Genomic DNA, 22,000 nt, shown 5'->3' on the forward strand with positions numbered 1-22,000 from the left:
TCTCACACACACACACACACACACACACACGCTTTATCAGCTTTCTCACTTCATCACGGTATCTCTATCAGTGTGAGAATTGTAATGGTGTTAATGTTAGTGCTGCTCAGGTGATTGATTGATGGTTGATTAATGTGTGTTTACACTCAAAAATGCAGCTGCAAACATCAGGCCAAGATGGCGTCCTTTATCTGCGTTCAGATTTTAGCGTAGTAGTTGTTGTTATTACTATTATTATTAGTAGTAATAGTAATTGTATTAGTATTAAAAACGAATTATTAATTATTAGCATTATTTTACTAAACTACTAAATCTGGCAGAAATAATAATAATAATAATAATAATAATAATAATAAACGGCTTACTAATAAAAAACAAATAATTCTATTTCCGATTTTTTATGCTATGATATGCTTTCTATCAAAGTGTTTAGGGGGGAAAAAAACCCTCGCCATGGCGTTTCAGCCTCCAGAGACTCGCTGCTTTACTATAAATATCTGTAAAGATCCGCTGACCAAGCCTGTAGATGAAAGGAGGATAAATACAGACTGAAAGCGTGAATAAAAAAAGAAAAGAAAAGAAAAAAGAAGAGAAGCTCGATATTTCCGCCGCTTGCCTGTTAAAAGCAGATGGTGTGAGTGCGCGCGCGCTGTTACTTCAACCACGCTGAACGCTCTCGAGCTTTGAAGAGGAGTCGATTTCTGTGGAGAAGATTCTGACTCTGCAAAGATGATTCTTCTCTTTGAGAAAAAAAATTCAAAACACTCTTGAGGAGATTCTGACACTCTGAAGAACACGCAAATGCTCTGGAGAAGATGCTAAAGCTCTACAGAAGATTCATAAACTTTGAAGATGATCCAAAAGCTTTGAAGAACTCTGGAGAAGATTCTAGCACTCTAAAGATGATCTGTAAACTCTAGAGAAGATCCTGAAGCTCTGCAGAAGACTCATAAACTCTGGAGAAGATCCTAAGGCTCTGTAGATGATTCATTAACTCTGGAGAAAGTCTTAAAGCTCTACAGAAGATTCATAAACCCTGAAGAAGACCTTAAAGCTATGAAGAACTCTGGAGAAGATTCTAGAAGAAGATTTGTAAACTTTGGAGAAGATCCTAAAGCTCTGGAGAAGATTCATAAACTCTGGAGAAGACCCTAAAGCTTTGAAGAAGAGCTCTGGAGAAGATTCACTGAAAAAGTCTTGACCATGTTGCAAGAGGAAGAAGATTCAAATGGTTTGAAGAATTCTGAATATAACGTTTATATCATGAAGCTAAAACTCACATTATGTGCCATAATGGAGGAAATATTCGTAGCTGGAGCTGGTGGAGTCGTTCTTCTCACGAGTAAGTCTTTTAAGCCTGGGAAGATGACTGCTGAACATTCTAGAGAGACTCACTGAAGACTGAAGACTCAGTGAAGGAGATTCAAATTCTAAAAATGATTCTGAAGAGTCAAAATAAACAAAATGATTTTCTATAAAACATTTCAGGATGCTTAATTACTGCATTTGAACTTATTTAAACGATTAAAAATGAATTAAAAAAATTATATTATTTTTAAAGATTCATACTGTACTGAAGACCAACAAAAATATAAGATTGATTGTTCCCTAATGCATCCATAAGAATGTATTATTATTATTATTATTATTATTATTATTATTATTATTATTATTATTATTATTGCTATTATTTTATTTTTATATTATTATTATTATTATTATTATTATAAGCAGTAGCATGAGTGCCGTTATTTATATTTGCCTGAACTTGCTCCAAAACACACAAATGAACATCTCATCTTTTCATAACACTCGTTTAATCTCCAGCCTTTTCTGTCGCTCTTTGAAGCCTATTCAGTCTTACAAGTGCAGACCATCAGGGCCTAAAGAATAAAAGGTTGTGAGAGGTCAGAGGTCACGGCGTCATGACCTCTCATATTTGCATGGTCCATGGTCCATAGTCCTACTAAAGGGGATTTCGATCAAAATGGTGGCAAATATTGAGGTGAGAAAAATAATTTAGGACATGTGTGTGTTTTAAAATACACAAAAGAATTAAATGATGTCAAATGAAATAAAATAGAAATGAATCTGCATTTGTTTTCTCAGAAAGGAAATGTTTTCCTTCTCATATCTACACTTGTAATAATATTTCTCTGATCATTTGACCTTTTGTGTTTACCTTCACCTTCTCGCCTCACTGACCATCGAACCCCTTTACGATCATTTACGTCGTATTAATTCCACAGATGTTCCAACCCTGTTTTTTTTTCATCCCTCCTTGTTTTATAACCGGTTTGCAAATGAATGACCGGCCTGTGAGAGCGAGCGTATCGACTCCTCCTGTTAAAGCGAGGATTTAATCCTCAGCACATTAAAGCCTCTCAGCAGGCCTGCAGTTGTAAGTCGGCCTAAATGTAAGTGTAAATATGTCTCCAACCTGCGACTATAAACACGATCCATTCTAAGTGATGGTCATATTGATTTCTTCATTCCGAGTGATTGAAGCCGTGCTTAGAAAGCTGGAGTTAATTAATAACTAGCCACGGTTTGCATACACACACACACACACACACACACACTGCATCTTGCGGTATCCTCTTTCTTAATTAAAGTGTTTCAACATCATTCGTTTTTCCATTAATATTCCATAAAATGTGTTGGATTTGATTTTTCAAAAATTAACTGCTCTGTGTGTGTGTGTGTGGTTTACCTTTTTTGCATACAGTGTGTGTGCGTTTGACTGGTGACCTTTGGCCCCTAGCCTTTGACCCCTTTATCACAGACCACCAAACACGTACCTTCCAGCACCGGTCAGCTTTTCTTTTTTTTTTTTTGCAAATCTCAGCCAGTGTTGCACAAGACCAGGCCGAGGACATTTAATAGATAATAGAATATGATAGAATATAATATTTATTTAATATGTTTTTGTTTGACAGTTTAATTGTTTGTTTATTTAAAAAAATAACTGTGGCTTATTAAAAAAAACTAATATTTTTGTTATAAATAATATATATACATACACACATTCTTAATTTGTGTAATAAAGTCTGTCCACCATAGAGGGAGAGAGAGAGACAGAGAGAGAGAGAGAGGGAGAGAGAGAGAGATATTAAGTAAAATAGGAAGATAGAGAGACATAGAGACAGTAGGGCAGAAAGTAAACAATGAAACAAAGAAACAGAAAGTGAGACAGACAGACAGAGAGACAGACAGTAATTAAGATATTGGGACAGATAGAGGGACAGATAGAGGGATTATATAGACAGATAAAGAGACAGACAGTGAAAGACATAGAGACAGACAGACAATAAATGAGATATTCAGACAGGCAGTGAGACAGATAGAGGGGTATATAGACAGACAGTAAGACAGACAGTGAAATACAGAGAGACAGACAGACAGAAATGAAATATTCAGACAGAGCGGCAGATAGAGGGGTATATAGACAGACAGTAAAAGACAAACAGACAGAAAATTAGATATTATGACAGATAGAAAGGCAGATAGAAGGATATATAGACAGACAGTGAGACAGACAGTGCAATAGATATTAAGAATTAAGAAAACAGACAGACAGTAAGAAAGAGACAGTAATTGTCATAGTGAGACAGATAAAGAGAGAGAGAGAGAGAGAGAGAGAGTAAGTGTGAAAGTGAGACAGGTAGAGATAGAGACGGGTGCACTGTGGAAGATTTGAGACTCACAGACAATGAAAGAGACAGACAGACAGCGCAGAAGACTGCATACAGAAAAAAAAGAGAGACAGTGTGTTAGTGAGACAGATAGAGAGAGAGACAGGTAGACAGTGGAAGATGCAGACAGACAGGTAATAAAAAAGACAGACAGACATTGAGACTCACAGACAATGAAAGTGACAGACAGACAGACAGGAGAAAGATGGCAGGAAGCTATACACACAGAGAGAGAGAGAGAGACAGAGAGAGAGACAGTGAAGAAAAGCAGACAGTTATGAAGACCTGCAGCGAGACAGTGAGAATTTTAGCTCATCTTTCCCTCATGATGTTGGAAATCACTGCTAAAAAATAATAATTGTAATAATATGAAAATAAATTCTCAGCGTTTAATATCGCCGTGTTTTTCTGAGGCCATGAGCAGGATTTGGGAGTAATTAATAATTCCTCAGGAAGTCTCGGTGTCTCTTCATGTTGTTGCCTTGTGTTTTTCCTCCTCACACACTCACTGCTCCTTCCTCCCGGATCCCCACAGGCCGCTCTCAGCAAGCCCCGGCGTATCGATTAGCCTCAGCCCACGTTTGCATAATTTCTGTTTGGGAGTCAGAAACACTCTTTATCGCCTCGGCTTCTACCCCGACTCGTGTGTGTGTGTGTGTGTGAGCGAGCGGGAATGTGTGTGAGTCAGGCCATGCTGCTCGGTGAGGCTTCAGGAGCCATTGCGCCGCTCAAACAGCTGATTAGCATCTAACACACTGACCTTTACTGTGGAGGCAAAGCTGGAGAAATGTGATTAAATAAAAATGTAAGTAAAATAAACGTTCACTTTTGCTTACATTTTGTTATTCGTGTGAAAATTTAATGTGTAGCTTTTCCACATTGTCCACATAGGTTAATATTTGTTCACATGATTCACTTTGATTCACATGTGATTCCCCAAACATGATTCATTTTATTATCACATGTGATTCTTTTACACATGATTCATTTTTCATCTATTTCTTCTCCACATGACTCATTTATTTTCAAATGATTCATTTATTATAACATGAATCACTACATTTTCTTACACGTGATTCCTTTAGAAAAGATTCATTTATAAACACATGATCTATTTATTATCACATGAATCACTAAATTTTCATCTTACACGTGATTCTTTTACATAAGTTTCATTTATAAACACATGATTCATTCATTTTCGCATGTAATTCATGTGACACATGATTTATTTAGATATGATTTATTTTTCATGTATTTTTTTCTCACGTGACTCATTTATAAGCACATGATTCATTTATCACATGAATCACTCATTTACAAATGCATGATTCATTTTTCATGTATTTTCTCCCACATGACTCATGATTTATTTTCACATGATACATTTATCAAAAGAATCAATACATTTTCTTACACATGATTCTTTTACATAAGATTCTCGTATAAACGCGTGATTCATTTTTCACATGTGATTCCTTTACACTTGATTCATTGATTCATGATTTGTATCTTTTTTTTTTTTTTAAATGATTCATTTATGTTTAAATGCTAATATTTCTACACATGTTTTTCCAGGTCCAGATCTCACATCTGGATCTCAAGAAGATCAAGCAGATTTATACTTACAAAAAATTCTGATTTCATGTGATACCTTTACAGTAAATAAGACATTTAATCTTGAGTCAGATTAAATATGAATTCTTTTTGCTTTAGGAAATAAATCCAATTAATATCATCTCAGAATACAAAGCTTTAACGCCAAATAATAAATTTTCTGTGCAAATAAAATCGTATAAATATTAAATAAATAGATTTCTTTCTTTTCTATGTTGTCAACACCTTTTCCCAGATCATATTTGGTTATAAATATTATTTTATATTTAGCAAAATTTAGCAATTACATGTGATGAAATGAATAAAGCAGAACATTAAAGAACCACTAAACAGTCACTAATGTTTATTTTTTCTTTTTCATAATGTCTACTAATCTAACAAAAATTCCCATTATAGTGATTTTAAAATTGAAAAACAACAAATCAATTCAAAGTGCTTTACAAATGTGAGAATTTGAAAATGAGAAGTGTTTATGAACAAAGCATATTAAATTTATGAAAAATAATGTGCACTGAGCTGAGTTAAGTATAATAAACTAATAACAAATAAAATTAAAGACACAAGAACTAAGAATAAGTCTATCTGGATGCTCTGTATTGTAAATAAAAGTGTTATGGATCTATACACACTTCTGATGTTCAGGACGAGTAAAAAGTCCACTTATATTCGAGGGTTTAGTCGTTTCATACTTTCAGATGAGAGAGAAAAAAACCCACACACTCTCATGTCTTCAAACACGAAGGCGAAAAGCAAAGCTTTAATGACCTTTAGACTGAGTTCTTTCTGTGTGTGTGTGTGTGTGTGTGCGCATGTGTGTTTGGTGAGAACAGCTTTAGCTTCATGCACCATGTGCTGTTTAGTGGGAATCAATGGCACTGCAAAGCTTCCTCACACAATACACACTGCTTCAAAATGGCCACTCGAGTCACAGAGACTCTCGGCTTTTGTCACACAGGAGAGTACGAGCTTCACGCCGCCGCTGAGTGACCGGACACTCAGCTAACGGCTCATGGCTTTGTGACGGTCTGATTATCCTGATGTACAATTTCACAAAATCATACTTGTGTACCAAATAAAAAGGCATTCACAAGAAAAACTAAATAGATTTTAAATCAAATGTTAAATTAATTTTTAAAAAATATTTTACCTATTTTAAAATAGTTCATTCACATTTTAATGGTGTAATAAAAATCTGGGGTAAGATAAAAAGAACAATACAAAACTACTTTTATGTATGTAAAAAAAAAGAATAATAAATCATTTATAAAGAAAAAAAAAACTTTTAAAATAAAATACAAATAATAATAAAATAAATAAATAGAAAATTAAAATACATAAATAAATAAATAAATAAAAATTAAAATAAATCAATAATTAAAATAAATAATTTTTTTAAATGATTTTAAAATATAATTGAATATATTTGATATTTTATATGTTTAAGAAACTTTACACATTTAAAAAAAAAAAAAACAATAAAAAGAACATTTGGTTAAATTAAAGAGAGAATATTCTTGCTTAGAACACCGAGAGGCCGGTTACATCATCCTGCTTAATCTTTGACCTGTTCTTTCAACCACAGTGGTCAGAGGTCATGGCAGGCACGTGGTTTACAAAAAAGAAAAGAGGCCAGATACCAGATTTGCTGAGTGTGTTCACGAAGATCATCATCATCATCAACAACAACAACAACAACAACAACAGCACTATTTTGAAAGGGAGCAAAGTGCAGTACATTGTTAAATATATATATAATTATTTGTGCAAAATAACTGATGGTCTTATTTTAAATGTGAATCTTTTTTGCTAAAGGCGTTTTGCGTCTGCTATTAAACGCCTTAGCTTTTTGGAATTATGACATAAGAAGATTAAAAACAGAGTGTTTCTCTCTCTCTCTCTCTCTCTCTCTCTCTCTCTTTTAAAGGTAATCAATAAAGCCGCCTCTCTCTCTTCCCCGCTCGAATCATGGATTCCCGATACGGCATCGCTCCTATTATTGTTTTTAATTGATGTTTCTTGTTTTAAATCATATTAGAAAGTATCCTTGAAAGAAATACCACCCAAAAAAGTGTACACTCGGCACACAGCTTAATGGCGAGGTATTGACCAGGCCCGTTGAAGAGGGAGTTGTATAATGGTGATTTATGGCATCTGTAAACAAAACACAGAGGAGATGCATCGGCTCCGAGGGACCACAGCGACGGCTGTTAGGGAACTAACATCATGTTTAAAGGACATCTCTAACCACAGAAAGAACAGGGCTTTAGCCGACTGAACAGATGTTAGTGTACCTTTTGGTGTGTGTGTGTGTGTGTGTGTGTGTATGAGTAACAGAACACAGAACATCATGAGAAAAAAGACAATAAAATTTAAAAACATGTCCTACATGGGAAAAATGTCCATAAATAAATTACATGTGGAAATAAATTAATTTATGTAAAAAATAAAAAAAAAAGATGTGGAAATAGTAAATACAAAATTAGAAAATAAATTCTTTTTCTATTTTTTGTGTAAATATTAATAAAAATGATTTATTTATGAATTATTTAAGTTTATTGAAAAAAATTTCATTCTTTTATTTAAATAAAAATTATTTATTTATTAATTATTTAAGTCTATTTAAAAAAATGTATTTTATTTTTTATTTAAATAAAAATGATTTATTTAAATTATTTAAGTTTTTAACATGACACATTGTGTTTGTTTGTTTATGTGACAAATAATATTTTTATTTCAATATTGAATTCACATGGGAGAATTTAATAAATTAAGGAATTTTTTTTTTTTTTAATTTAAGGGAAAAACAATATTTATAGTCATTAAGTCATGTGAAAAAACCCCCCAACAATGACGATGTTAAAAGCTCTAAACAAACCAAATCAAATTGAACTGAATCAGATAGACAGACAGACAGACAGATAGATAAATAGACAGACAAACAGGCAGACAGATAGATAGACAGATAGATAGATAGATAGATAGATAGATAGATAGATAGATAGATAGATAGATAGATAGATAGATAGATAGATGAATATCGCAAAGTTTGCTTGCTTTTTGTTTACATTTTTATGATTTGCAAACTCAAGATTCAGCTAAAAGTAAAAACGTAAAAAGCTGCATGTCTTTAAAAGGACCTGGAAACAAACTTTAGCTCATTTAACTGGACCAGTGCTGCTTTTTTCATCTAAATGGGTTTAGACTGTATCTTACATTGCTTTTATTTGTAAAAGAAGTGATATAAATAACAATAAAATTAGGATTTATTGATATCTTCTAAATAATGATATGTTCTAAAATATTGCTTTTAAGTGTAAGGGTAGAGTGAAATGAGCAAAGAAAACAATAAACCTTTGGTGCTTGGACCCCTAACATTCACTGCCAGCTGATTAAAGCTGAGCGCCGCATTGATAGACGCATTGATTGTTTCATGAATAGAATTTTTAACGATTTCTACCTGAATTCACTGGAACTGTTTTAAACCCCCAATCCACGACTACTAGAGTGCACTACTTAGTGAACTAATAAGATTTTCTTTTTATTTATGTGTTATTGAAGTAGAATTTTCCTGAAGGACCTAAAAAAGGGTCAGTATTAATATGCTAATTTAAATGCTAATGATAAAAATGGATTTGATTCAGAAAAGAATCCCGTCCGAATAGGGCTTTATAACCTAGAAAATATGGCAAGTGCAATATGTTTGAAATGACTAATGAAAAGTGAGGAAAAATACAGTGAGTATTTGGAAGATTATAGTAAAGATAATATTAATGAGAAAAACGGCAGCTTGGTGCTTGGACCCCTAACGTTAGCCACTGTTTGGTGTCCCCACAATCCCTCATTTACTTTATAGTGCACGAGTAAAGAGGGAGGACGGAGAACAGCATCAATTTTGCAAATTCAGATGAAATAAACTTAATAATCTCAGCTCCTCAGAAGAAACAAATAGGGATTTACAAATAGGGATTTACATTCTGCCAATATACAACATACCCAATAGTATTGGAACAGAGACAGTGCTTCTTTTTTATATATATATTTTTAATCACTCCATCCATTCATAATTTTCATGATCATGGTATTCCGTCATACACGCCTGTAACCACACCCTTGTATGATGTAATTCTTTAGACGTGTTTGGTGTCTGATTTCGAAATCCGGAAGCCATGAGACGATCAGGAACAGCTCATTTTTAATGAAAACAAAAAAAAAGAAAGCACAGACATAGTACACACCCATAAATAAAGGTAGAAATTGTGTTTAAATCAGATTCATTTTCCTGTCTGTCTCAGAAGAAAGTAGGATCACGGAATACGCCATGATATTAGATCAGTATTAGAAGAGTGAACGCTAGAAGATCATTATAGTCAGGTTTAATTGATACAGAAACATCTGCATGGTCATGCGAAGGTGAAGGAACAGCCACCGAACATCTCACAGAAATCTGGCTGTGTCGTTCTTGCTCTTTGGTCAATTAACTGATGCACCAGAAATCGTCTGAAAGTTTCACTGGAACATAATTATAATAAAAAATAAAAATAAAATAAGACAAAAAATAACACAAAAAATTTGGTGAATCAGGGCCCCCCCCCAAAAAAGAAGAAAATTCAAATTCATAAATAAACAAATAAATAACAATAAGTTTGCCTTTAAAAATTCAGCAGAGGTTCGTTTGTGCCACTCAATCATTTTCACCTGATCAGTAAATTGATATCGACGAATAAACGAATAAAGCAGGAGATAGAATCATAAATATAAAAAAGAATTAAAAAAATAAATAAAAATTTTAGGAAAGAAATCACATTTTAATAGGCATTAAAATTAAAATTTAATTAAAATGAACTTAATTAAAACATTTAAAAAAAAATCTTTTCTTTTTTCTTACTGTTATTATTATTATTTTTATTATTAGTAGTAGTATTATTATGAAATAAAATAATTTCAAATATGTATAATGTTTTAAAATCATTAGAATTCATTACAATTATTTTTTAATAATAAATCCTGGATGAGTTGATAATAAAAATGTAAATAAAAAGAAAAAACAAACAAACAAAAAATCTGTATGTGTTGTGACGTCATAAGGAAATAATCAGCGACGTGTTTTGAATATTTTTCTCTAACTCCACGTCCACACCACAGCAATTTGCCAAGACATATACATTTTAATTAAAGAAATGACATGTTGTACTTTTTTATCTGTTTCCAGTTACATTTTATTAACTCCACAGCAAACGTACAGCTTTACCTCGGACTGTTACACCGCTCTGACACTGGAGACTCCTGCCCTAACCGTATAACAAACCACGCCTTTCATATAAACGATCTAATCTGTCTATCCGCAGCTCCTTGTAAACGAGCTTGTTGCTATAGAAACAATACCGTATCAGAACGAGCGCTTTAACAGAACTGTCAGAGCTGCTGTTACGGAAAATGAATTAGCATCCTGTAAGCAAAGATATAATGGAGAATCTGACAGCGCCGTGGACTGATATTCTTTATTAAAGGCTGTTAATGTCGATCTATCGAGCCGCTGATTCGTTGACGTGGCGTTTGTTCTATTTATTCTCTTTCCGTGACACTTTTTCTTTTTTTTTAATCGATCGAGTCAATACATTTATCATAGATTTCTAAATTGCTTTATCATTGAGTGGCACAAATGAGGAGGAAGAAAACATACATATTAAATCAACTTTCAATGGGGTGTCCATTTATTTAGAGAAATGTGTGAAAGTACTGGAAAGCTTCCCAGAAATCATATAACATATTCGTTTTCTCTTGTTAAATGAGCAGGGATTTCCTTCATGGATCCGGCTTTTTTCCTGCTCTTACAGTAAGTTTTCTCGTCTCGTAAATATATATATCTGCCGCTATGTTAAGCCCGGCTTTATCAGGGCCGTGCGGTTTCATGTGGACGTTCTGATAAATCTCAGAGCAGGACGCTTAATAAGCAGACGTAATACAATATGACTAAGTACTGGAAAATACTAAAATTAGCATTTGTGCAACCAATACTGGAACTTTTCCCGATCTGGGTCTGATCAGTGTGTTTCCCAAAAGTAGCAGCAGCTCGTTTGAGTAATGGACGCTGCGAGGAAAAAAGCTTCTGGCTCAAGTGTTGGTTAAATAAACGGCTCTTTGCTGAAGCCTTCCACACCGGACCTTCAAGAACCTTTGAGCCGGGTTACGAGAGCTGGGAGTATTTTAAAAGGGAAAGCCGAGACAAAGACAGCAGGCCGGTTTTATGCGCCTGTAAAAAAAAAGAAAGCCTAAATCTGCCCACACCTCCATCTGCAAAGCCTAAAATCCTGGCCTGTGACCTTTCTAACCTCCACCCCTGACCTCTAAGCGCAGGGCGAGAGGGTTCGTGTGCATCTGCCTGGTATTACTGCAGCCGTTAAGCAGTTGTGTGTAAGGTGCAGGAGTTTGGGATTTTCTTTTAAAAAAAACACTTTTATTCGGAAGCTTGACCCGGAAAGTCGACATTCTCGTCTTTTCACATACAGATATATTATATATATATATGTAATTCTCACAGATACACACACGCACACACATTCTGATAACATTCATAAATGTGCAACGTTTCAGTAAGTCAGCGATCACAGAACAAACCTATCTGTAGATCAGGAAATTCTGGATTTTTTTTAAAGGTGCGGTTAGTAATAATTCAAGGTGTTCCTAAACCTCCTTTAACCTATTAATGGTTTAAAGATTTTCTTAGGAAAAAAATAGTCTGCAATTCCGCCGTGCAACATGTCTCGTTAGTCTCTTTCTTTCAGGCTTTTGCTTGAAAAAAATTTCTGGCCCTGAAATGAGCTCCGCCCCATTTCGTTGAAAGGCAACTTGTATAAAGCAATAACAATTGGCTCAGTCGGGGGAGGAGCAAAGGCTTGTCAGTGTTTTCACCTTACAGCCAGGAGATAGACTGAAAAATTACAGATTGCTCCTTTAATAAATAAACCTAGAACCCTTACCGTGTGGTTCGGTTAGGGTTTTTTCCCTGCCTTTAGGATTGAATGACAGGACAGCTGTCCAGTCAAAATGGTTTCTCCCTGTCAGAATCGACACTACAAAGCCTACTGAATTCAATAATAACTCTAAACATTCAGTTATCACAGGTGTCTAGTCTATATAAGTGAGATCCTGTCTATATGGAGATCGAACACATATCAAACGTATAGATGCGCATCTACATGTGGAGTGAAGAATTAACGTTGCTCTTTTTCACTACTGAAATGACTATGAAGTGATAACATTCGTTTTTTACATTCAAAACCATCCGATGATGGTGAATAGCGCTCCGATTTCATCTACAGATGCAGAATGATATTATATTAGCGTGTCATTTTTATTAATTATATTAGCCTTTAAAGCGAACAGGGTCTTGAAATGTCTCTCTGGTCATGGTGTGTCTGTTCTGCCCCGTCCTTGTGACTGGCTTGAACACGTTTTCAAAAGTCTTGGTTCAGTAAATTGCTGGTCTGGACCCAGGTCGGCGTTCGCTAACAGCCGGCACGGCTAACGTACTTCCCGTACGAGTGTCAGGGCGCTGTTTGTAAAAGCTGCATCATAAAAATGTCGCTGATTGGCACTTGACGTCATCGATACTAGCATAAATAAGTGTTAAGTTTTGATATGCGCCTTTAAAAAAGCCCCGCATCTCCAGCTTTAGGATCCCTGTGCCCTTCTGACCTCCGGGGTTTTGACCTCTATGCGCAGTGCGAGAGACTCAGCTTGAGGATGCCCTCCGTGTGCATCTTGAATAGTAGCTTGAACTCGGTGGGCAGCTGGTGCGACTCCTGCCACTTGGTGGTGAACTTGGTGCCTTTCTTGTCGTAGTAGTGGTAGGGCAGCTCCTTGCCCGTGTTCGGGTCCCAGCCAAACGGCCAGAAGCCGTACAGGTGAATCTGCTCGCACAGGGACGAGGCCAGAGTGAACATCAGGATCCCCGTGCTCAGGCGCTTCGGGGAGAGCTGCTTTGTCTTCCAGTACCTGCAAACACAACACCTGTTCAAGAAATATCTGGCCTTTACAAACAACACGAAACCTTAATGAAAACATGTGGAGATGCTTAGTGCATGGCGGATAAACTGACCAGTGCTAATTTGCATTGCAAAGAATACCTTCAGGGTTAAGGGTGTAGTAGATGGTCATGGTATGAGTTACGAAGGATTTTTGGTTTTATACACCAGGATATGATTAGCCAGATGCTAGCCTACTACAGGTACAACAATGTTTTGTTTGTTTTTAGTATTTATAACGGTCTCCCTCGTCACGTTTCACTTCACACGGTGATAAACGCCACTTGTTTAGGTCTCTGCTCTCGTCCCGTCGTTGGCTTGTTACTTGACTGTGTTCACCTGTCCTGCGTGTGAATTCCTGCATTTTTATCAAGTCTTGTTTAAATAACCCAAGTAATATTTCCGAGACTTTGTTATACTCTTCACATTCCCCTGATGGACAAACCTCCAATGAATAATTCTGACCGTTAATAATGATATTATGGTTCCTTTTGCTAACCCTGTTATTTTAAACACCTAATATCTATAATACCCATAAAACACTTTACTTCATTATACCCAAAGTCCACCTATAGTGTGTAATAGTGCTTCCTTTTAGAGTTGCCATGGTTACAGGTATTTTTAATGGTAAATTGGACTAGCTGGACAGTGTGTGATAAAAAAAAGGAGAGAGAGTGGTCCATAGTGAGAACATCTCCAGTCGAGAACCTGCTTTAAAACAAATAATCTGAATTAGAAGGAAGAAGTAAGGGGAAAGAAGCCTTTATGATCACCACACATATCCCAGCTGAGGTCAGAGCACTGGGGCAGATATGATACAGCGCCCCCTGGAGCAGGGAGGGTTAAAGGTCTTGCTTAATTGCCCAACAGAGGAGCGTGATGGTGTTGGGGCTTGAACAAGGACCCAGAACATTAACCATTTGAACCAACACTGCCCCGAATCAAACCAATAAATCTAACCAATTTCCACAAACGGCAAACAAATAAAAGTGTAAGAAGAAGCAGACAGAGATTATCCAGTGGATTACAGCTGTTCCAGGTGATGATAAAAATCAGAAATGTGTGAAATTTTTCTATATGCAAAGAATTCCTGTTAAATGGCTTCATTATGTAAAAAAATTAATCTAACAATCTAAACCTGACAATAAATTTAGAGGAGAGCATCAAACTTGGCAAAACTGATGATGAATGAATTTTGTGAGGACTGGGTTTTTTTTTTCATGTCTCTCTCTCCCTCTCTTTTTTTTTTTTTTTACAAAAAATTGATCATTTTCACAGTATCAAGACCTGAGTGTTTGTGTACGCTGTGTTTCTGTGGCGATGTCTATTAAATTACAGTCAACATTAAACTCTTAGGGTGTCTTAGGCCTATCAGAGCGTCTTAAAGGCAGTGATTGTGCCTCTTTAATGGGATTGGAGGAGATTACAGTGCAGTGAGGCATTTCTGGTGGCCAGCATGCTTAAGCCCCTCTTCATAAACCTCGACGGGACTCCATTCAACAACGCCTCTCCAATTCTCTCCATCGATTCCTCTCTCTCTCTCACTCTCTCTCTCTCACTCACGCTCTTGGTGTCTCTTTTCTGCCTTCGTATGTTCTTTGTCTCCTCTCACATGCGCTCAGGGATGAACTCACCGTATGTCACAGTTCCAAAATAAATAACAAAAATGATTTTTAAAAATTTATAAATAACATTTACAAAATGTTTTTATTTATTTGTAAATTATTTTTGATTATTTAAAATAATTATTAGAATTTTTTTCAGTTTTTTAAAAATAAATTTGTTAGCAATAAAGCATAATTGAAATCTTTCATTTTTTTTAATATTATCATATTTTTATATATATTTATATTTTTTCTTGCCGTTTATATATCGTAATACATATTGTTTACCCTAGAAATATGTCTTCAACTATGTAAATAATATTTTAATAATATCACCCACCCCTACTATCTATTCCTGTCTCTTTTAAAGCTGTGGCCTTTTTCCTCTTTGGAAAAATATTTCAAAGACAAATCTCTCCTTTCTCATTTTCAGAGATTATTATACACTTATACAATTACACTCATTACTGACCCAGAATAATCCAAGCTGCTCAACTGTGCCATAAATGCACAAACTCTTCCACCTTCAGAAAACCGAGATACAGGAGTCTTGATGTGTGCTGCTTTATGCTAATCATACAGTAAACAGTAAATAAAATCTGATTTTAAATTTTTTATTAATACGGAACATCAGCAGGACACAATCTCTGCTTGATTGATTTCCTGTTCGCATCTGTTTTTTCCTGTTTTACATATTATCACAGTTTATTACTGACACTTTGAGTTTTGTCTGAGATTTTGTATCAGGTTTTGGGAACCGGCTGTAGAAATTTGGTGTGTGTGTATGTAAGAGAGAGAGAGATTAGTTCAGAATAGCTACCTGTTGACATACTGCATGATGTTCCCAGGCCAGGCGAGCTGCACCCTCAGCTGCCCCCGGTGCTCCACAAAGAAATCCACCAGCGTGCGTGTGACCGTGGCCGAGGTGTGGAAAAAAAAGGCCGGAATCCACAGGATGGCACCATCCAGCTTCTTCAAGCTCAGGAAGAAGTTGTTCCGGTCTTGGATGGTGAGCAGGTTGTTATAGTACTTCTCCAGAATGCTGGGGTTGAAGGTCGTGAGGTTTGTGCGTCGGCCCACGTCCCTGCGGAAGACCTCAGTAGGTGCGAAGTTGCAGCGGAAGACAAAGTCGTAGGCGTCGATGACGGCACCGCACCGGCTGCCCGTCAGGATGCCACTGTTTCCCACCACGGCACACGTGTTGTAGCGCTTGTTAAGGATGGGTGACGAGTCCGGCAAGAGGGAACGGAAGTTCTCGCCGATGGAGAAGACGTATTTATGACTGGAGTAGTCGTAGTGCATCAGCTGACCCACGCGGACGCTGCTCTTGGTCAGGGTGAAGTTACGTGGCACGTCGATGTACTGGGCGATCTCTTTACTGCAAAACAAACACACCATCACTAACATCACACTGGATCAGAGTACACTCCTGATCATTAGCAACACAGTATGCTCTAGCGTTCACCAAGGGTTCCCCAAGGGTTCTCGGGACTGTAAAGATTCCTAAAAAAGATTTTACTTCACATTCTTTCTGATTTTCCATTAAATACTTTGATGTAAGGTAGTTAAGGGCTTTCTCAAAGAGAGACTTCTAGACATCCAGGTGCTTGCACAAGAGATGGATCCTTTCAAGTTCCTCCAAGACTTCTTGCATTTTTGATGTATTTTTGCAAACATGGATTTTTTTGGTCTTACAAGCCAAACATCTAGTGTTCCATCAATAAATAAGATAAGAACCGCCTACTTGCATACAGGTCATTTGATTGACATGGGAGTTGACCAACCACAGCTCGTCGAAAAACATGGACAAGATTAACTGGTTCATATTGGTTTATAATGCTTCTAAGACTGGTATAACATGTTCCAAAGTGTTTTACTTTTTTAATAACACAGTAATTCACCAACATTTTTTTAACAAAATGTCAAATGGAGACTTATGAAGCCTTTAACAGTAAAAGTTATGGAACTTCATGGAAAAAAGTTGGTAGTAAGTGTCATTAAACACTTCAAATCATTAGTGTGGAAAAGACCATTTTCTTTGAAATACTTAACACTGAACATTCGATGGAGATCATGTTTATTACTCCAAGCTTAGGAGCATCAGATTTACCTGGCTGACTTAAACACCTCTGATTTATCATGCTATAATATTAAATGTTATAATTAATTCTATATATATTTATGCCTTTGTATGATGTATGGGTTACGCTGGGGCTAATAACACCAGAACTGATAACCGTACCTTTGCTCTAAATATCCCGTCTTATTAAACTTCCACTTGGAGGAATTCTCCTGAAGGTTCTCATTTAGAGCGTTGTTCAGGGGTGTAAACGCTGGGTCCAGAAACTTCATTGCCAATTGGGATCTAGAGAAGAGAAATAAAGAGAAAAAAGCATGAAAAAAACAGGTCTAAGTAGGGGGGCAGCTGGTCAGTGGGGGCAACAGGAAAATAGAGTTTCCGTTCCATTTCACAGGAAGACCCGGTCCTGATGTCACAGCGGTGGCAGCTGCTGAAAGTAGCTCGGATCAATGCCACCCCATCGGCCCCAGCGCCAATCCCCCCTGCCTCGGGCAGTCGATGGCCACTCTAATTAAACTGCCTCTTTTTAGACTTCAGACCTGGTCAGTTACTCAGCCTGACTCGTTAAGCGCTTGTACTGGTTTATTAGTAAGGTTATTAAGCATTGGGAGGCTGTCTCCAGAGTTGATAAAAAGATGTCAGATGCAGATGGTGAAGTGAGTAAACTAAAGCATGACTAATCTAAATGGTGTGCTGCTGTTCAGGACTGAAGGATGGTTTAAATACAGGATTTCTGAAAGTCATCGTTCTTGAAGTTCATAAGCCTTAACTGAAAAGCAAGTCACAGTGAGGTCGACAAATCACCCTACTGCGACAGCAGATGGTCCAAGCCTCCTTCTTTCCTTCCCTCCCTCCATCCCTCCTTACCAATCCCTCCCTCCCTGACTCACTCCTTTCCTCCCGGAAAGCAACTCCTATGTGCTTCAGCAAAATGGCTCCCGTTTTATAACCTTGGACGCAACAAAAAGCCACGATGATCATTGGCAGGAAATTGAACTGCCATCTGAGTAAATCAGCACCAAGGACAGCTCCTCGGGCTTCCACTCCAGCCTCAATCACAGAGACGACTTTTACAAGCTGCCACATCATGAGTTTCAAAACCTTCGAACAAAGAGACACTTTTGAGTAGAGCTAGAATTTCTTGAATCCTCCTACACTGCAACCTGTAGTGTTGGCCTTTATTACCTGATTAAAGCTTTAGATCAATTTATAACACAGATATAATCATAATTGAGATGGAATAGTGGTCTAGGTTTCGTATGTTCTTCCTGGATCCGAGCAGCTTTCCTGTTTTCCATGCTTTCCTTTTAATAAACATACTGTTAGATGGACTTTAAATGCCACCAGATTAAAACGAGTAGAAAAGATGTAAACTTAACGGTACCAGCTCATTAATAATGAAAAGTGTTTTCTGGTAGAGTTTTATTTCTGGGAAAATTTTATATATTTTCTCCAAAGCTCAGAAACTGTAAACGTAAGGAATGTGCATATTAGGAAAAATTTGTGTGTTTCTGAAAAATTCCCACCCATGTTCACGAAGCTCACCCTGCTTTATCTTACGTGAACCTTATAATGTATATAAACTGACTGAAAGGACACGCATCCAATCATAAACTGGTTCCAAACTGGTTTATGTATGTATATATATGTTATGCTTATTTTTAGGTTATTTAGGTTATCACTAAATCACTTCCCCTTAAAAATATAATGATTTTCATGAAACTAGAAAGCATACAAAATCTTTTTACATCTTCATTGGAAGACAGTGAAAGTGGTTTGGATGTTAAATAAACAACCTGTAAAATATCCATTTAAACAAAATGTCCATTTCGTTTGTTTTGCACAGATGGGCTTCTATATAACATAAATTCTTCATATAATATAAATTCTTCTTGCTCTGAAACGTGATAAATCTCCCTGCACGAGCCCTTTCTTTTTATTTTTAGCATCTGCTATATGAGCTGCTTGCTTCGTCATTGCTATGCTTCTTTTAGGGTGCGTTTGACGCGCATGCGCAGTGAAGGAGCTGTTGACTGTACCATAAAACTGAGGCCCTTTAAAAAAAATCTCGGTCTGTGACATTAACAGTCTTGCATGTGCAGTTGAAATCGTTTTTTTATTTTGCATTAGAAAATAGGTAAAATTGGTAGGTATATACATGATCTAAAATAGCATGAGAAAGAAAACTAAACAAGCAAACATTCAGAGATGTAGCACTGTTGATAGTTTATGATGTTTATGTGAGACAGTAATAACGTCTCATACAAGTCATAAGGTGTTATTCAGCACTGTGCGCGCTCATGCATGGCCAGAAGTCCGTCCTCACTCACCTAAAACCCGTGTGAAACATGTACATCCGCGGCCCGCCGCCGCTCGGGTATTTGGGGCCCGTGAAGATGGCGTCCTTCTTTATGGACACGTAGCTGATGAGAGAGAGGATGAGCAGAGCCACGCTGAACATCACCAAGCCGAGGGCGCTGAGGATGCGCACCATGATGCCTCGCTCGCATTCCCCGGCGGGGCGTAAAACAAAAACAAGATGCCGAAGGATAAACGCGACGACGCGAATGCATGCATTCATATGCAAAACAAAAACCAAAACAAAACAAGACCGAGCAAAACAACAACCTTCACAAGCTCGCGTGCACGACACGTCTAGGATAAAGCCATCATGCAGGATGTCGGATGTGCTCGCAATGGAGGCGATGCTGTGACAGAGAGATGCTCGTGCTCTCCTCGCGCTCCCTCTCGGTATGAGCTTGTGCACCGAGCTGCCATCGCGGACCTCCGGTGAGAAATAGTACTCGGGGGGAAAGCACGAGCTTTTTTCGGGTTTAATTAATGCACTCCGGTGGATATTTAAAGGAGACTCGACCTGGGCAGAATCTGGAGGAATGAAGAAATCGGTGAAATCGGAGCACCGGAAGCACTGGTTGCATGCTTTGCAACGTTGCATAGATGATACACTCTCAGAGATAAAGGGTACCAAGTGTCCTTTCGCTTGTTGCTAGGTTGGTGACATCAACTAGGCATGCTTTCCACCTGGAAACGTGTAAAAAATGATTTTATGAATTAGTCTAATAATTAATGCTACACCACGTGCACTTCCCTGAGTAAATGAGCTACCAAACATACATAGCTACCAAAAATACAAATTGCCTTAGCAACAACAAGGAAAGGCACAGTTTAGGAGGGGCCGCTTAAGTATGCATTCGCACAAGTCACAATAAAGCAAAGATATATACCGTGCCCTGAGTAATTAATATTATTCTTTAAATCAATGGACATTTGTTATTGCGCTCGATCCTGACCTAAAATCAGCCCTAAAATGATGTTCCATCTCATCTCCAAATCCATCTCATCTATCAGACTCCTGAAACTTCGATTAACAGAAATGTCGCTCACCATCATGGACCGGTATTCTCCAACAAACACCAAAATTCTCCAACAAACACAAACCTTCATATCAAACTCTACATTCATATCTCATCCAGCAAACCACAAAACTCTGCTTTCCCAAACAAATTTTTCATTAAATCCAAATTCTTCATCAAACACTGATAATTACCAATAACACCAACATTCACCATCAACCAACAACATTCTCCATAAACACCAACATTCATCAACAAACACCAACATTCTCCATCAACCAACAACATTCACCATCAAACACCAACATTCACCATCAACACTATTATATTCAATCAAACACCAACATTCTCCATCAACCAACAACATTCTCCATAAACACCAACATTCACCATCAACCAACAACATTCTCCATAAACACCAACATTCATCAACAAACACCAACATTCTCCATAAACACCAACATTCATCAACAAACACCAACATTCTCCATCAACCAACAACATTCTCCATAAACACCAACATTCACCATCAAACACCAACATTTACCATCAACCAACAACATTCTCCATAAACACCAACATTCACCATCAAACACCAACATTCACCATCAAACACCATCATTCACCATCAACCAACAACATTCTCCATAAACACCAACATTCACCATCAAACACCATCATTCACCATCAAACACCATCATTCACCATCAAACACCAACATTCACCATCAACCAACAACATTCTCCATAAACACCAACATTCACCATCAAACACCAACATTCACCATCAAACACCAACATTCACCATCAACCAACAACATTCACCATCAAACACCATCATTCACCATCAAACACCAACATTCACCATCAAACACCATCATTCACCATCAAACACCAACATTCACCATCAAACACCAACATTCACCATCAAACACCATCATTCACCATCAAACACCAACATTTACCATCAACCAACAACATTCTCCATAAACACCAACATTCACCATCAAACACCAACATTCACCATCAAACACCATCATTCACCATCAAACACCAACATTCACCATCAACCAACAACATTCTCCATAAACACCAACATTCACCATCAAACACCAACATTCACCATCAAACACCATCATTCACCATCAAACACCAACATTCACCATCAACCAACAACATTCTCCATAAACACCAACATTCACCATCAAACACCAACATTCACCATCAGACACCATCATTCACCATCAAACACCAACATTCACCATCAACCAACAACATTCTCCACAAACACCAACATTCACCATCAAACACCAACATTCACCATCAACACTATTATATTCAATCAAACACCAACATTTACCATCAACCAACAACATTCTCCATAAACACCAACATTCACCATCAACACTATTATATTCAAACACCAACATTTACCATCAACCAACAACATTCTCCATAAACACCAACATTCACCATCAAACACCAACATTCACCATCAAACACCATCATTCACCATCAAACACCAACATTCACCATCAACCAACAACATTCTCCATAAACACCAACATTCACCATCAAACACCAACATTCACCATCAAACACCATCA

At 37.0% G+C, this 22,000-nt stretch overlaps 1 protein-coding gene and 1 long non-coding RNA gene across 3 annotated transcripts in view; one reads left to right on the forward strand and one right to left on the reverse strand.

The window, feature by feature from the left end:
* The window catches only part of LOC131368810 (uncharacterized), a 9,489-nt gene extending 1,706 nt beyond the window's left edge, over window positions 1-7,783 (forward strand). Inside the window, exons 2-4 of one of the 2 annotated variants that reach the window (XR_009207197.1) lie at window positions 427-4,500; window positions 6,895-7,038; window positions 7,237-7,783. This is a non-coding gene — a long non-coding RNA (uncharacterized LOC131368810). Of the gene's footprint in view, window positions 1-426; window positions 4,501-6,894 lie in introns of both variants that reach the window. The other variant, XR_009207196.1, reaches the window with a different exon arrangement.
* Window positions 7,784-8,464: 681 nt separating this feature from the next.
* st8sia3 (ST8 alpha-N-acetyl-neuraminide alpha-2,8-sialyltransferase 3) lies at window positions 8,465-19,999 on the reverse strand. Its single transcript, XM_058414854.1, has 4 exons — window positions 19,351-19,999; window positions 17,183-17,305; window positions 15,761-16,318; window positions 8,465-13,307 (listed from the first exon to the last, which is right to left on the reverse strand). The coding sequence occupies exons 1-4, from the start codon at window positions 19,974-19,976 to the stop codon at window positions 13,025-13,027; spliced, it is 1,590 nt and encodes a 529-aa protein (XP_058270837.1). The 5' UTR covers window positions 19,977-19,999; the 3' UTR covers window positions 8,465-13,024.
* Window positions 20,000-22,000: the final 2,001 nt, after the last annotated feature.

The sequence above is a fragment of the Hemibagrus wyckioides genome, linkage group LG18 (assembly GCF_019097595.1).
Source record: "Hemibagrus wyckioides isolate EC202008001 linkage group LG18, SWU_Hwy_1.0, whole genome shotgun sequence".
NCBI lineage: Eukaryota > Metazoa > Chordata > Actinopteri > Siluriformes > Bagridae > Hemibagrus > Hemibagrus wyckioides.

Bases quoted from the DNA above. Each gene is read 5' to 3' on its own strand.
- st8sia3 (XM_058414854.1), bottom strand. From the start codon at position 19,976: ATGCAACGTTGCAAAGCATGCAACCAGTGCTTCCGGTGCTCCGATTTC. The intron at 16,319-17,182 runs GTACGGTTATCA...TTTGTTTTGCAG, and splicing joins ACGGGATATTTAGAGCAAAG to TAAAGAGATCGCCCAGTACA. The intron at 13,308-15,760 runs GTAGCTATTCTG...TTGTGTTTGCAG, and splicing joins ATCATGCAGTATGTCAACAG to GTACTGGAAGACAAAGCAGC.